We start from the raw sequence: 15,434 nt of genomic DNA on the forward strand, positions 1-15,434 counted from the left end.
ATAGAAATTAGGGACTGAAAAGACCTGGAAAACAAGAATTTTATCAATCACTTGAAAACAAATGTTTTCTAAACTTAGTGCAAGAAGATAAATGTTTGAAAGTTTTCACCTTTTAGAAGAAAATCAATCATTTAATTTATTAAAATGAGAACATTTGCCTTTGAATGTCATATTGTTGTTGTTCAGTTATGTCTGACTCTTTGCAACCCCATGGACTGCAGCACACCAGGCTTTCTGTCCTTTACTACCTCCTGGACTTTGCTCAAATCCTTGTCCATTGAGTCAGTCATGCTGTCTAGCCATTTTATCCTCTGTCGTCCTCTTCTCTTCCTGCCCTCAGTCTTTCCCAGCATCAGGGTCTTTTCAGTGAGTCAGCTTTTCGCATCAGGTGGCCAAAGTGTTGAGGCTCAAGCTTCAGCATCAGTCCCTTCAATGAATATTCAGGGTTGATTTCCTTTAGGATTGACTGGTTTGATCTTGCAGTTGAAGGGACTCTCTAGAGTCTTCTCCAACACCACAGTTTTAAAGCATCAATTCTTCAATGCTCAGCCTTCTTTAAGGTCTAACTCTGATATCCAGACATGATTACTGGAAAAACCATAGCTTTGACTTTATGAACCTTTATCAGGAAAGTCTCTATTTTTTAATGTACTGTCTAGGTTTGTCGTATCCTAGGAGAAAGCGTCTTTTAATTTGGTGACTGTAGTTACCATCCACAGTGATTTTTAATGCCATAATAAATAAGTATAAAACTATATCCAGCTGGTAAACATCACATGCAATAAAGCTAAACCTATGCAAACTGCTTCCCCTCATACACCCCCACCGTGTCATTTCTGTATTGTGCAACTCTCCTGAATTTGTGATGTCTTCAAGATGTTAGGCGACCATCCCAGTGAGCTGGTAGCTGTGCTGAGCTCTGCTGTGAAGCCGTCACGTGTTGTGGGAGTGTGTCTTACCTGTATGGAAATGTTTAGTTTTCCATATGGTGTGTTTCCTTTTTGAAATAGTTTTATATCAATTCTGTTTTAAAATTACTCTAAGGTAACATCATTTAATATAATTTTTAGAAGTATAACTCTGAGCCTACAGGAACTGTGTAGGTAATCGGTTTGGTTTTTGCATTAGAAAAAAAAGTTTTCATAGCTTAGTGGTTCAAAATTAGAAGAACTAAAAGCAGAAGGACGTTTGAAATTTGCAAAGTCTTTGTCAGCCACAATTTAACCTCCATTTTATACTTAGGAGACTGTTAAAGTTATCAAAGAACAATAACAGTTGTCAGGACCAGCAGATAAATACAACATATCATTAAGTATTTTATTGTGTATAAAAAGATATAAAATCATGAGAATGATGGAGCTAGATTTAAACTCTGTGCGTGTGTGTGTGTGTGTGTATGGTCAGTTACTCTTTAAGCATAGCTGGTAGTACACAGACAAGAAGCCAAGATACCAGAATATCTCTCTGTAATACCAGCATCTAGTAGACTCTGGATAAACATGTGGTGAATGAAAATGAATTGTGTAGTGACCTAATTACCCAGCTGGCATGGAATTCAGAGCCTAAGTTTCATAGCCTCCAGCATTTTTTTCTTAGCTTATTAATTTTCCACCTTACTAAACAGGGTACATCTAACTACAAGTAGCATCTTAAGAATTTTTAAATGGTTTTTCAGGCATTTCTACTCCATAAAAAGGAAAAGGGAGGCATATCACTGAGTGTGCTGAATCGCACTTTTATGTTGACAATGAGAGAATTATAAATTATAGACATGGAGTTGTTGGAAACTGGTGTTTGGGTTTTTCCTCATGTCTTGCAGTAGGAAATAAATTTTAATTAATTGAAGAATAGACTTTCTGTAAGGGTCTTATAGAATATGCTAAGTGCTCCGTACGTACAGAGAAATATCCAGACACACATGTTTAGGGTAGAAGGCTCTGGGGAGAGAGCTCCATTCTAGGACAGGCAGACTTCTCCAGCATGCGCTCACCTCCACATCTTGCCTTTTTCAGGTTTTGTCTTTTTAAAAAGTTGTGTTGGTTGCCGACTGGGACCTCTTCCTGTGGAAGAGGGTGTCAGAACCCTTCAGTACTCTGTGCCACGTGTCCACGTGTGACCCAGGCCACGCTGTGTTCAGCGGGTCTACAAGACCAAAACTGTTTTCCCAGGAACACTAAGATGTTTCCTTCCCTTTTCACTCTCACTGTCTCTCATGAGGGTCCAGCAGAGTTTCCAGAGGAAACTTGGCAGGTGAGCTCACAGCAGATTGAAAGAAACAGACCCAAGACTCCAGATCTGCAAAATACACGCTTCATAAACAGGGCCTCCCCTCAGTGTGTCCTTTAATTTTAAAAAGTTATTTTTCATAAAAATGTTAATATGTAAAAGTTGGCTTTATTTTTTTATTAACAGATGAATAAACATAAACATTTTAATTAACTTAGTTGCATTGTCATTTCAAGAATGTTATATACATGGAATAATACAGTATGCAGCCTTCTCAGATCAGCTTCCTCACTCCGCATGATTCTCTAAGGTCCATCCAGACTGGTGTGCACATCAGTAGCTCATTCTTCTTTACTGCTGAGCCGTGTCATGTGGCGTGTCACCTGTTGGAGAATACCTGGGTTGTTTCTGAATTGGGTCTATTACAGATAAGGCTGAACCCATTTTTGTGCAAACGTAAGTTTTCGTTTCTTTGAGATAAATGCCCAGGAGTGCAGTTGCTGGATTGCATGGTAGTTTTGGGGTTTTTTGGAAATAGCCAGACTTGTCCAGGGTAGAGAAAGGGATCCTGAGGTGTAAAAGGTTAACAACTGCTGCTTTATACAAAGGTAGCTGTGCAAGCTGATATGTAACATAGACAATACAAGAAAATTTTGTGGTATTGATATCATCAAGCCAGAAAAAAAGAGGCAATTTTTTCCTCAGACTTTTGAACATTAAAGGAAGTAATACCTTTTTCCTAGTGTGTTTATGGTCATAGTGCAGGGTCCGGTATATTGACTACTTGCAGTACCACAGGTTAATACAAGATTTTCTCATATATTTATGTAGTTATATAATACGTCTCAGGACTGTACTTCAGGCTCAGTCTCAGTTTTTTTTATTGCATAGTATGTGCTAACACGTGGGAATACAAGAGAGAAAGCAGATACTGTCTTTAGTCTCCAAGAGGTGAGAAGACAGCTAAAAGTGTGAAAGTGTTAGCCACTCAGTTGTGTCTGACCGTTTGCGACCCCATGGACTGTAGCCTGCCAGGCTCCTCTGTCCAAGGGATTTTCCAGGCAAGAATACTGGAGTGGGTTGTCATTTCTTCCTTCAGGGGATCTTCCTGACTCTGGTCTCCTGCATTGCAGGCAGATTCTTTACCATCTGAGTCACCAGGGAGGCCCAAAGACAGATAAACAAGCATGCAAAGGTAGTAACTGCTAAGAGGAAGGCGTGTGTACAGAGCAGCAGGAACAGGAGGGAATGCCGTGGTCCTGAGAGCAGGAAGGAGCCTGATGGGATCTGACAGGAGGTAGAGGCAGAGCTGAGACTTAGAGAGAGGAGAGGTTTTCTCAGATGTGTCAGAGGAACCAGTGATGTGTTATGTCCTGTCCCATCCCCCTACCCACCCCAACCATACTTTGGTGCTAACTCTTAGCTTATCATCTTTTATCCTGGGCTGGATCTTCCAGGTTAGGGCCAATGAGGACCCTTTTAGCCTAAATGAAAAGTAACAGTAAGATAAATTATCTGAATAACATAGTTTAGGAGTGTGCAGATTAACTGAAAACTACCCTCCATCTGAGTTTCTAAGATATACCAGGATAGTCTTGTCTCATAAACCAGGAAGAGCAAGCATATTAATAGTGACTGGAGTTAGGTGGTAAACAGTCTTATAACTCCCTCTCCAGTGCTATTTAAATGTGTTGTAATATTCCCAGCCAGTTTAATAGCATCCATCTGTTTTCTTCAAAGAATATAATCAATCTGATTTCAGTGTTGACCATCTGGTGATGTCCACATGTAGAGTCTTCTCTTGTATTGTTGGAAGATGGTGTTTGCTATGACCAGTGCGTTCTCTTGGCAAAACTCTTTTAGCTTTTGTCCTGCTTCATTCCGCATTCCAAGGCCAAATTGCCTGTTACTCCAGGTGTTTCTTGACTTCCTGCTGTTGCATTCCAGTCCCCTATAATGAAAAGGACATCTTTTTTGGGTATTAGTTCTAAAAGGTCTTGTAGGTCTTCATAGAACTATTCAACTTCAGCTTCTTCAGCATTACTGGTTGGGGCATAGACTTGCATTACCATGATACTGAATGGTTTGCCTTGGAAACAAACAGAGATCATTCTGTCATTTTTGACATTGCATCCAAGTACTGCATTCTGGACTCTTGTTGACTATCATGGCTACTCCATTTCTTCTAAGGGATTCCTGCCCACAGTAGTAGATATAATAGTCATCTGAATTAAATTCACCCATTCCAGTCCATTAGTTTGCTGATTCCTAGAATGTCGATGTTCACTCTTGCTATCTCCTGTTTGACCACTTCCAATTTGCCTTGATTCATGAACGTAACATTCCAGGCTCCTATGCAATATTGCTGTTTGCAGCATCGGACCTTGCTTCTATCACCAGTCACATCCATAGCTGGGTTCTGTTTTTGCTCTGGCTCCATCCCTTCATTTTTTCTGGAGTTATTTCTCCACTGATCCCCAGTAGTATACTGGGCACCTACCAACCTGGGGAGTTCATCTTTCAGTGTACTATCTTTTTGCCTTTTCATACTGTTCATGGATCAAATTGCCAACATTCGCTGGATCATCGAAAAAGCAAGAGAATTCCAGAAAAACTTCTATTTCTGATTTATTGAGTATGCCAAAGCTTTTAACTGTGTGGATCACAATAAACTGTGGAAAATTCTGAAAGAGGTGGGAATACCAGACTATCTGACCTGCCTCTTGAGAAATCTGTATGCAGGTCAGGAAGCAACAATTAGAACTGGACATGAAACAAAAGACTGGCTCCAAATAGGAAAAGGAGTATGTCGAACTTGTGTATTGTCACCCTGCTTATTTAACTTCTATGCAGAGTACATCATGAGAAACGCTGGACTGGAAGAAGCATAAGCTGGAATCAAGGTTGCCGGGAGAAATATCAATAACCTCAGATATGCAGATGACACCACCCTTATGGCAGAGAGTGAAGAGGAACTAAAAAGCCTCTTGATGAAAGTGAAAGAGGAGAGTGAAAAAGTTGGCTTAAAGCTCAACATTCAGAAAACTAGGATCATGGCATCTGGTCCCATCACTTCATGGGAAATAGATGGGGTAACAGTGGAAACAGTGTCAGACTTTATTTTTGGGGGCTCCAAAATCACTGCAGATGGTGATTGCAGCCATGAAATTAAAAGATGCTTACTTCTTAAAGTTATGACCAACCTAGATAGTATATTAAAAAGCAGAGACATTACTTTGTCAACAAAGGTCCGTCTAGTCAAGGCTGTGGTTTTTCCAGTGGTCATGTGTGGATGTGAGAGTTGGACTGTGAAGAAGGCTGAGTGCCGAAGAATTGATGCTTTTGAACTTGGTGTTAGAGAAGACTCTTGAGGGTCCCTTGGACTGCAAGGAGATCTAACCTGTCCATCCTAATGGAGATCAGTCCTGGGTGTTCTTTGGAAGCAATGATGCTAAAGCTGAAACTCCAATACTTTGGCCACCTGATGCGAAGAGCTGACTCATTTGAAAAGACCCTGATGCTGGGAGGGTTTGGGGGCAGGAGGAGAAGGGGACGACAGAGGATGAGATGGCTGGATGGCATCACTGACTCAATGGACATGAGTTTGGGTGAACTCCGGGAGTTGGCGATAGACAGGGAGGCCTGGTGTGCTGCGGTTCATAGGGTCGCAAAGAGTTGGACATGACTGAGCGACTGAACTGACTGATCTGTATACAGTATTCCTAGAATACTAGATACAAATAATGTAGCTTGTGAAGATACACATTTTGTGACATTTTGTCTTTATATTTTGGAGACTATTTAAAACTAGTATTTAACGTGTATTTTGGAGAAGGCAATGGTATCCCACTCCAGTGCTCTTGCCTGGAAAATCCCATGGACGGAGGAGCCTGGTAGGCTGCAGTCCATGGGGTCGCTAAGAGTCAGACACGACTGAGCGACTTCACTTTCACTTTTCACTTTCATGCATTGGAGAAGGAAATGGCAACCCACTCCAGTGTTCTTGCCTGGAGAATCCCAGGGACGGGGGACCCGGTGGGCTTCCGTCTATAGGGTCACACAGAGTCGTACACGACTGGAGTGACTTAGCAGTAGCAGCAACTTGTATTTTAATATTCAGATTATGCTCGTAGAATATCTGAAATCAAAATTAAACATGGGCGTATGCTTCTGTATGTATAAGTGTATTTATAGCCACCTAACTAGCAGGAATGAGCAAACATTTTGTTACTCAATTGGTCACTCCACGTTTACGGAGCTTCACCCCTGTGGGAGACTCAGGTGTGCGGAGCTCACAGTTAGTCAGGGATGGCAGTATGAGATGCTGTAAGAACCATTATCATGGGCTTGCTCCCAAAGAATTATGTCCTGGGCTGCAAGGAGAAGAGTTGGGCTGGGGGTTGGAAAAGCAAGCTCAGGCTCCCTGGTTTTCACAAAATTCATACACTAAGACTTTCATGAGATAACTTTCCTCTTTCATGTAATTACTTAATGTTATTCAGTCGCTAAGTTGTGTCCATCTCTTCGCAACGCTGTGGACTGTAGCCCACCAGGCTCCTCTGTCCATGGGGTTCTCCAGGCAAGAAGACTGGAGTGGGCAGCCATTTTCTCTTCCAGGGAATCTTCCCGCCCAGGGATTGAACCGACTTCTCCTGCACTGCAGGCAGATTCTTTACCACTGAGCCACCAGTGGTAGCCAGTTACTATTGGGTTATTTTGAAACAAGAAGGAACTGGATTTATTTTCCTTCTCTCTTACTAAGTAATTATAAGTTGTGTGGCTTTGAGCAAATCATAAAATCTGTCTGAACGTTTATTCCTTTATCTTTGATAATAATAGTAAGAGCTCATATCTCTACAGCACCTATTGTGTGCCTGTTTGTTCTGTGTGTCACCCCTCTGAGATCGGCACCGTCACTAACCTCATTTTACTTGTGAGCAGGAAACAGCCACAGAGAAGTCCAGTCAGGCCACAGGGCTGGTAAGTGACTGAGCAAGGGCTTGAACCCCTTGCAGACTGGCTCCAGGGTATATGTACTTGTAACTTTCTAGGATCTATGGTCTTGATACTCTAATCCATATTTATATGAGCATGTTAGTGATTTACCCCTGAAAAAATTTCAGGGAACATTCGTGTCATGGTACCATGGAGGCATTTTGGGGCTGGCTGTGATGGTGCAATTGTTATTTGGAATTTTGAATGGGAGCATGTTATTTTTCCTCATGAAAAGGTTTTGTGATAAAATAAAAATAAAGAACTAAAAGTTATTTAGAGATTTAGCAAATAACTAAAATATAAGTGTCTTAAGAGAAATGCTTCCTTAGTCATTACATGGGAGGTCAGAATTGCAGTATATTTTCTTGAGAAAAAATTAGTGTGAATGCTGTCACAAACCAAGAAGAGCAAGGGATATATGAATTTTCTTGCTATTTGAGTAGGAAACAAGAGTCTGTGCACATCCTGTGTTAAAATGCCTACATTGAAGTAGTCTGTTTGCCTGAGATAAATTTTGTTTCTATCCACAATCTCACATACCTCGTACTGACAAAAGTTATGGTGCGCAGAGTAAGGCCCATGAGTTACAGAATATGAGAAGTGTTTGCTGTCCGAATGCTCTCCTGGTTGTTTAAGATCACAGGCTATTATTGTTATTTTATTAACTTGCTTTTGAAAACACAGTTGATCTGAGTCAGCTATGCCAACTGAATCTTGTTCCACCCCCTCATAGTTCATGGCAGTTCTTGTTAAATCTCTTAAAATGTTAATATTGTTTTTCTGATAAATACTCCACAAAGAAATACAATAACATATATATATATTAATAAATACACGGAGAAGGCAATGGCACCCCACTCCAGTACTCTTGCCTGGAAAATCCCATGGATGGAGGAGCCTGGAATGCTGCAGTCCATGGGGTTGCTAAGAGTCAGACACGACTGAGCGACTTCACTTTCACTTTTCACTTTCACGCATTGGAGAAGGAAATGCCAACCCACTCCAGTGTTCTTGCCTGGAGAATCCCAGGGACGGGGCAGCCTGGTGGACTGCCGTCTGTGGGGTCACACAGAGTCGGACACGACTGAAGCGACGTAGTAGTAGTAGTAGTAGTAGTAGTAGTAATATATACATATATGTGGATGATCAGGGGAGAATGATCACAGAGACAATGCCAGCAGCATTAACATGCTGTCTGCTCTTTCTCATCTGGTACCGGACCCCAGGTTTCAGGACCACCCCACCTGAGTTCCTTTCTTGTCTTCGCCATTTCACCTGCTCATGTGCCCAAATTGCTGTGCCAGTTCAGGTGTGACTTAGTCGAGCTCCCCTTGTCCATTTTCTCCTCTGGCCACTGATTCCTGCCACTGCCCAGCAGCCACAAAACAAAACTGAGTTAGATACCAGTTCTTCTCCACTTTCTCTGTGTTCGCACAGCGTCCTGTGCACAACTTTCTTAGAAGTTTTAGTGCCTTTAGTTTTCACACTGGGCTTTCTTAACCATCCTTTCCCTACATCCCCTCTCTCCCTGTTCACTGTTTGGCACTTACCAGGGTCTGTAAGTATTCAGAGTAACTTAGCTGCTGCCTTTGGAGGTGAACTTTTAACCCCTGGTCCTGCAGTGGCAAGAGTTATGGAACCTACCCTGCTGGTCCTGCACTGGAGTGGGCTGCAGTCTCAGAGGAGACACGTACATGTACACACACACACCCCCCTGCGCTGAGTAAGCCAGAATCCGTGGGTGTGTGGAATAATATGAGCTGAGATTGACATTTATAACATAGCTTATCTCTGTAATTGAATTATAGCAGGTTTTTTCCTCCTAAAGGCATATAATAATATTGAAGTTTATGGAGTTTGCCTAGATGTCATTCATCTATGCCATGTCTACCAATACAGACAAAATCTGTATTAGAGAATATTCTAATCATACATATGTTCTTTGAAATCCATTTTTTCCTAAACAGTGTAGTGCAGAGGTCATTTTTTCACAGATACTGACTTATCCTTCCAAAGACACCATCTTTGGAATGGCACTGTAGATGTGTAAAAATCCATCAGAAGCAGGGAGCCATGACTGGGATAGCAAATGCAAACATGTTACATATAATATACCTCAATTTGCACTGTTAGCATACTGTATAGATTAATTGGCATTAAAACTACCATTAAACAGTGAAGTCTTGAGTGATTTCAGTCAGTAGAACATGTGATTCCTGTATTATAACATATATAAATATGACTTTTCTGCTTTTAATCCTAAATTCTTTTCTTACCGATAACTTGGCATGGTAAGTCATTCTTCTTAGCCAACAAGCAAACTATATTAATTTTCTTTTTTTTCTTTTTTTTATGTTTTTGTGGCTAATTTATTATATGACCTAAATTTAATTTTTCACTAAAATTTTTTTAGTAAAATTTTTATTAAAATGTTAACTGCTAATATGATGTTGATTCTTTTAACCTATGTTGATTGGTATTAATTACTTTTTTGGTTATTTTGCTTTGTCTAGTCTAGAAAACCAGGCCTGGATTTTAAAGGACAGCATCACTGACTTGTAAAGGAAAGCAAACCTTTGGTGGAAGTCCAGCATATGAAGATACATGAACTGCTGCAGTTGATTCACAATGGGAACCACAAGTGACGAGATGGGGTCTGTGGAACAGACCTCGTCCTCCTTCAACCCTTTGTGTTTCGAATGTGGCCAGCAGCACTGGACGCGGGAAAACCACCTGTACAATTACCAGGATGAAGTGGATGACGACCTGGTCTGCCATATCTGCCTTCAGCCTCTGCTGCAGCCGCTGGACACTCCCTGCGGACATACATTCTGCTGCAAGTGCCTCAGAAACTTCCTACAGGAGAAGGATTTCTGTCCACTGGACCGGAAGAGACTCCACTTTAAGTCGTGTAAGAAGTCTAGCATTCTAGTTCATAAACTCCTGGACAAATTGTTGGTTTCATGTCCATTTTCCTCAGTGTGCCATGATGTGATGCAGCGCTGTGACCTGGAAGGCCATCTTAAGAACAGGTGAGCAAGAGAAAGGGAGAGCATGGCTCTAGGCTTTGTGGAAAGGCTGCTCAAGCAGACAGAAATCAGAAACATGAATATAAAACCTACAGACAGAAAGTACCATTTTATACCTATCAGTATTTTTAAAAAATAATATTTACTTATTCATTTGGCTGTGTGGGACCTTAGTTGTGGCCATGTTATATCTGTTGCAACTCTTAGTTGCAGCATGTGGGATCTAGTTCCCTGACCAGGGATCAAACCCAGGCCCCCTGCATTGGGAGCTCAGAGCCTTAGCCACTGGACCACTAGGGAAGTCCCCCTATCAGTGTTTTTGGTGGTATAATATGAAGTTGTTATATTCACATGGGTAGCAGGATATGCAAGGCAGTTTCACAGTTTGTTTCAAAACTGGAACTGTCAGTATCATCTTACCTAGCTTTTCATCCTAAGGACATTATTCAAAAGGAGGGAACGTTGTATATAAAGATGTTCATTGCAACCTTGTGCAGAGTTCAGTAAATTGGGGTCAAGCTAATAATTACTTAACAGTGGTACATCAGTGCATCGGGTTACTATGCAGCTGTTAAAAATGACAACATTGCTGCAACATGGAAATGGGCACAGGCACACCTCAGAGATGTTGCGGGTTGGGTTCCAGACCACCGCTATAAAGTGAACTTCAGGGAGCATAACACCATGGGTCACAGGAGCTTTCTGGTTTCCGAATGCTTATGAAAGTTATGTTTACACTATGCTGTGCTCTAGGAAGGGTTCAACAGCATTAGGTAAAAATGTACCCACCTTGATTGAAAATCCTTTACTGCTAGGAAAGAAATACCCATCATCTGATGACACATAGGACTGCCACAATTTGTAAAACATGGAGTATCTTTGAAGCACAGTAAAGGACATGCGATAAAATGAGGTCTGCCTGTATCCATGATTTCTTTCTTTAAAATCTTAAAAAATTCTATGTTCAGGAACTAGACTGAACAAGAACTAGAGGTTGGAAACATTTTAGTAGGGGTTTTTGTTCTACTAACAAAGGCTTTTTAAAGGGTGAAGTAATCTGTTCAGCTGATTGTTTAGTGAGTTTTTATCATTTGACCTTAATAAAAGACTTGTTCTTTGAAATTGTTTATATACTTTGGGAAGGGTTAAAACTTACCTCTTCTTAGACAGAATCATATAAAATAAACAAAATAAATGTATTGGTGTTTCATAGGTAAACCACTCTTGCAGTGTAAATCTGCAGTAACTGTGAATAACAAAGCTTAGTGTAAGATACTGGATTTAGAAATAATATAGTATAAGTCTGGTATAGAACAGCTTGTCACTATACTCACACTTGAAATCATAGAGTTGAATCTAAGCTCATCCCCTCACTTTACAAATCAGGAAACTGAGTCACAGAGATTTGAAGGTAGGTAAAAGCATGGTTAGACTTAAACTTCAGTGTTCCGGCTTACTGTTCTGCCATACCATGCTGGCCTTATGCAGGGTGAATCCCATTCTCTGCTGTGTGGTAGTAAATGTTTGATATGTGAATATGTGTTCATACTGATCCTAAATATCAGTGTTATATAATGAGTGTACTCATTAGAAATAATTTACATTTATGAGAAAGAATGAGAAGATTTACAAAGGAATTGCTTAAACTTAAGCTCCACTGAACTAAGAGTGGGATAAATGTGTACACTTTTGAAAATGCATGTGATGTTAGGTTCTTGTTTGTCTTTGATCACCAGCAGGCATAGAATCTGAACACAATAACAGAGACTTCCTGGAAACTGACCCCAGACTTTTGAGTCTACTGTCTGGTTCAGGCCTAGTTGTGGTTGAGGTTGAAGATTTTAGGCTTTTCCTTGAAATGTTTCTTTTCTGGCTCTTACGAACATCAGTTTTGGGATATTAGAGGAACTGAACAGAGTCTCAGTTATTTTGATAGCAGTGAGATAAAAATTACACAATTATTATAGGAATGTTTACTTAAAATGTATATAAGAATTTAATATGTAGTTGAAGTATCATGAATTTTTTCTATCAAAGTGTTATGTTGATGATGTAAAAACTTGGGAACTTCAAACTGTCCCTTCACTTATAGGTTGATAAAAGCTAAGCAGTTATGTCCAATTGAAAGTTCCATTTTCCAAGTGTGTTTATTAATATTTGAGCTACTAATTTAATCGTTTCCAAAGTGTGTTAGGCCTGTGTTTTGAAAGATAACACTGAAAAAGGTGTATGATTTGAAAGGTGAGGTGACTTGCTTGATGGAAAGAGCTAAGAGTGACTACTGATTATCAAAATTGGAACTAACTTTTGTTCAATTAAGTTGTTAATCTGTGTTCTGGTTATCTGTTGTTGGGTTGCTAAGTCATATCTGACTCTTGCAACCCCATGCCCACCAAGCTCTTCTGTCTATGGGATTTCCCAAGCAAGAATACTGGAGTGAGTTGTCATTTCCTTCTCCAGAGATCTTCCCGACCCAGGGATCAAACCAGTATCTCTTGCATTGGCAGGCAGATTGTTTACTGCTGAGCCACCAGGGAGGACCCTGACTTCACTTACCTATTGCCTGATTGACCTCACAAATGTTTAATGTCAGTATTGGTGAGAAACCAACCACTGCAAATATAACCACATAAAAACAGTGAGCACATGGAAACATATTCCACTTGTGGATTCGGTGAGTCCCAGGGACTCAGGGCATAGCAGGGCTGGCTTGTCTCTGCTCTGTCCGCTCTGGGCCACAGCTGAGAACTGAAAGCCCAGGACTGCAGCCATTGGCACTGGAGTGTTTACATCCAGGAAAGAAGCTTCATTCACGTGTCTGGCACATTGACGGAGGTCACAGGAGGCATGGGCTCAGGCAGGACTCGTCCGCAGGAGAGCCTCCAGGTGCCTCTCTAGCTACTTTAAGTTCTTACATGGGTTCCAGTGAATTTGGAGAAGCCGCATGGCCTTGTATGGTCTAGCCTTTAAGTCACATAGCATCTCTTATGCTGTCAGTCATAAGACCGCCCAGATTTGAGGCATAAACTTCCCTTTGTGGGGAGAGAACAAAAAATGTACAGTCACGCAAAACCAGCACAAACTAGCAATAAGGGTGATGTCATGAGACACAGAATTATGATAATTTTATTAGTAGAAATAGTTTGTTAAATCTGGTAGTTTTGAGTGCAAAATTACCTTCCCTATTTGAAAAAAATTCTACTCTTAAGAAATCTGCTTCAGTTTGAGAACGGTTGACATTTTGTCCTAGGGCTAAGAGTAAAACATTTGTGAAAGATGACTATTTTTAAATAAAATTACTAGTTATTAACTGATTATATATTAGGAAAACAATGAAGAATTTTAAAAGACATGGGAAAGTGCTCATCTTTGAAGGGAGAACTAAAGCCCTCAAGAAATATTCCATATACTGTATGACACATGTAACATTTTAGTAATTGCTTTATGAAGTTCTGCCAAGCAACATCAACTGTGAGGATTCCTCTTCCCCTCTCAACCCCATCCTGCCTTATCCTCAGCAATTTAACATTTAAAGCTTATGGTAATTTAAGTGATAATTTTTTAAATTAAATTAATCATTTGTGCCCTAGTTTATGGCAAAATTCAGAACCGTTTTTTCTTTTCCTCTTAGAACTTGAGTTTAACAGTATTCTAAAAGAAAGTACAATACAGAGAAAAACTTGAAAGAAGTCTTTCTGTGCTGAGAGCTTCTCTAGTTAAGTTAACATGGTTTTGAGCCTTTAAGGATCAGGGTACACTGAGAGAAGATTGCTCTTTTATTTTTTATTTTTTTTTAAGATTGCTCTTTTAAATTCACTTCGTAACTTGGAGAGAAGTTTGTGTCTAGCACATGCTCACCAGCATTTTTTCATCCTACATAATGTAAAAAACAGATATGTATTTGTAAATTGTATCCAGTAAGGGTCTAGTATCCAGAATATATAAAGAGTTCTTACAACTGGACAAAAATTCAATACAATTTTAAATGGTCAAAGGATTTAGATAGATATTTCTCCAGAGAAGATATTTAAATGGCCCATAAGCTCATGAATAATGCTTAATGTCACTAGTCCGTTTTAAAAGTGACTGTCTTTTTGTAAGTTTTAAACAGTCTCTATGTATTCTGACCCTTATTAAATATGTGATTTGCAAGTATTTTCTCTTATTCTGTCAGTTGTCTTTTCATTTTCCTGTGCCCTTTGAAGGACAAACAAGTTTAATTTTTATGAAGTCCATTTTATCTTTTCTTTCTTTGCTTGTGGTTTTGGTGTCATAGCTAAAAAACCACTGCCTAATCCCAGGTAATGAAGTTTTGCGCCTATGTTTTCTTCTGACTTTTATGCTTTTAGCTCTTACATTTGGGTCTTTGATCCAGTTTGAGTTAATTGTCATTAGAGAACATGTATATGATTTAATACTTTAAATTTTATTGAGGCCTTTTTTTTTTTTAGTGGCCTAGCACACAGTCTGTCTTGGAAAATATTCCATTTGTACACTAGGTGTGTTTTACTGTTGATGGGTGGAGTGTTCTATAGATTTATTGTAGGTCTAGTTGATATATAATACTGTTAAAAGTCTCTCTTCTTTTCCTTATGTCTAATTATTCTATTCATTATTGAAAGTGAAAAAGAGAAGTCTTAGACTTTTTTTTTCTTTTCTTAAAGACTATTAATTTTTTCCTCTAATTCTGTCGTTTTGAACTTCATGTAAGTACTTTGAGGGCCTGTTGTTGTGTTTATTTATAATTGTTATAGTTTTGTGATAAACCCTTTTCATTATTGTAGAATGTTCTTTGTCACTAGAAAGTATTTTTGTCTTAAAGTCTCTGTTCTCTGAAATTAGTATACCCATTCAACTCTTTATGTTGTTTGCTTGTATTTTTTTTCTCTCCTTCTGATTTAAACCTATCTTTGATGTAGACAGTATATAGTTGGATCCTGTTTGTCTTTTTAATCCATCCTGCCAGTTAACTGGTTTTTGATTGGAGTGTTTTAATTTATTATTATTTGATGAAATTACCACAAGGTAGAATTTATATCTTTTTTATTTGTTATTTGTTTATATATATCATTTATTTTCAGTTTCTCTAAAGGTTCATCTGCTTCTTCCCCTGTTCTTGTTAAATAAATATTTCCAAGAATGCCATTTTAATTCCTTTGTTGTTTCTGTTCATACCTGTTTTTT

General features: G+C 39.5%; 1 protein-coding gene across 1 annotated transcript in view; it reads left to right on the plus strand.

Moving 5' to 3' along the window:
* The window catches only part of LNX2 (ligand of numb-protein X 2), an 88,560-nt gene that overhangs the window by 34,263 nt on the left and 38,863 nt on the right, over positions 1-15,434 (plus strand). Inside the window, exon 2 of the mRNA XM_069602246.1 lies at positions 9,735-10,253. Coding sequence (XP_069458347.1) covers positions 9,850-10,253 — 404 coding nt within the window. The 5' untranslated portion in view covers positions 9,735-9,849. The remainder of the gene's footprint in view (positions 1-9,734; positions 10,254-15,434) is intronic.

Source organism: Ovis canadensis, chromosome 10 (genome assembly GCF_042477335.2).
Source record: "Ovis canadensis isolate MfBH-ARS-UI-01 breed Bighorn chromosome 10, ARS-UI_OviCan_v2, whole genome shotgun sequence".
NCBI lineage: Eukaryota > Metazoa > Chordata > Mammalia > Artiodactyla > Bovidae > Ovis > Ovis canadensis.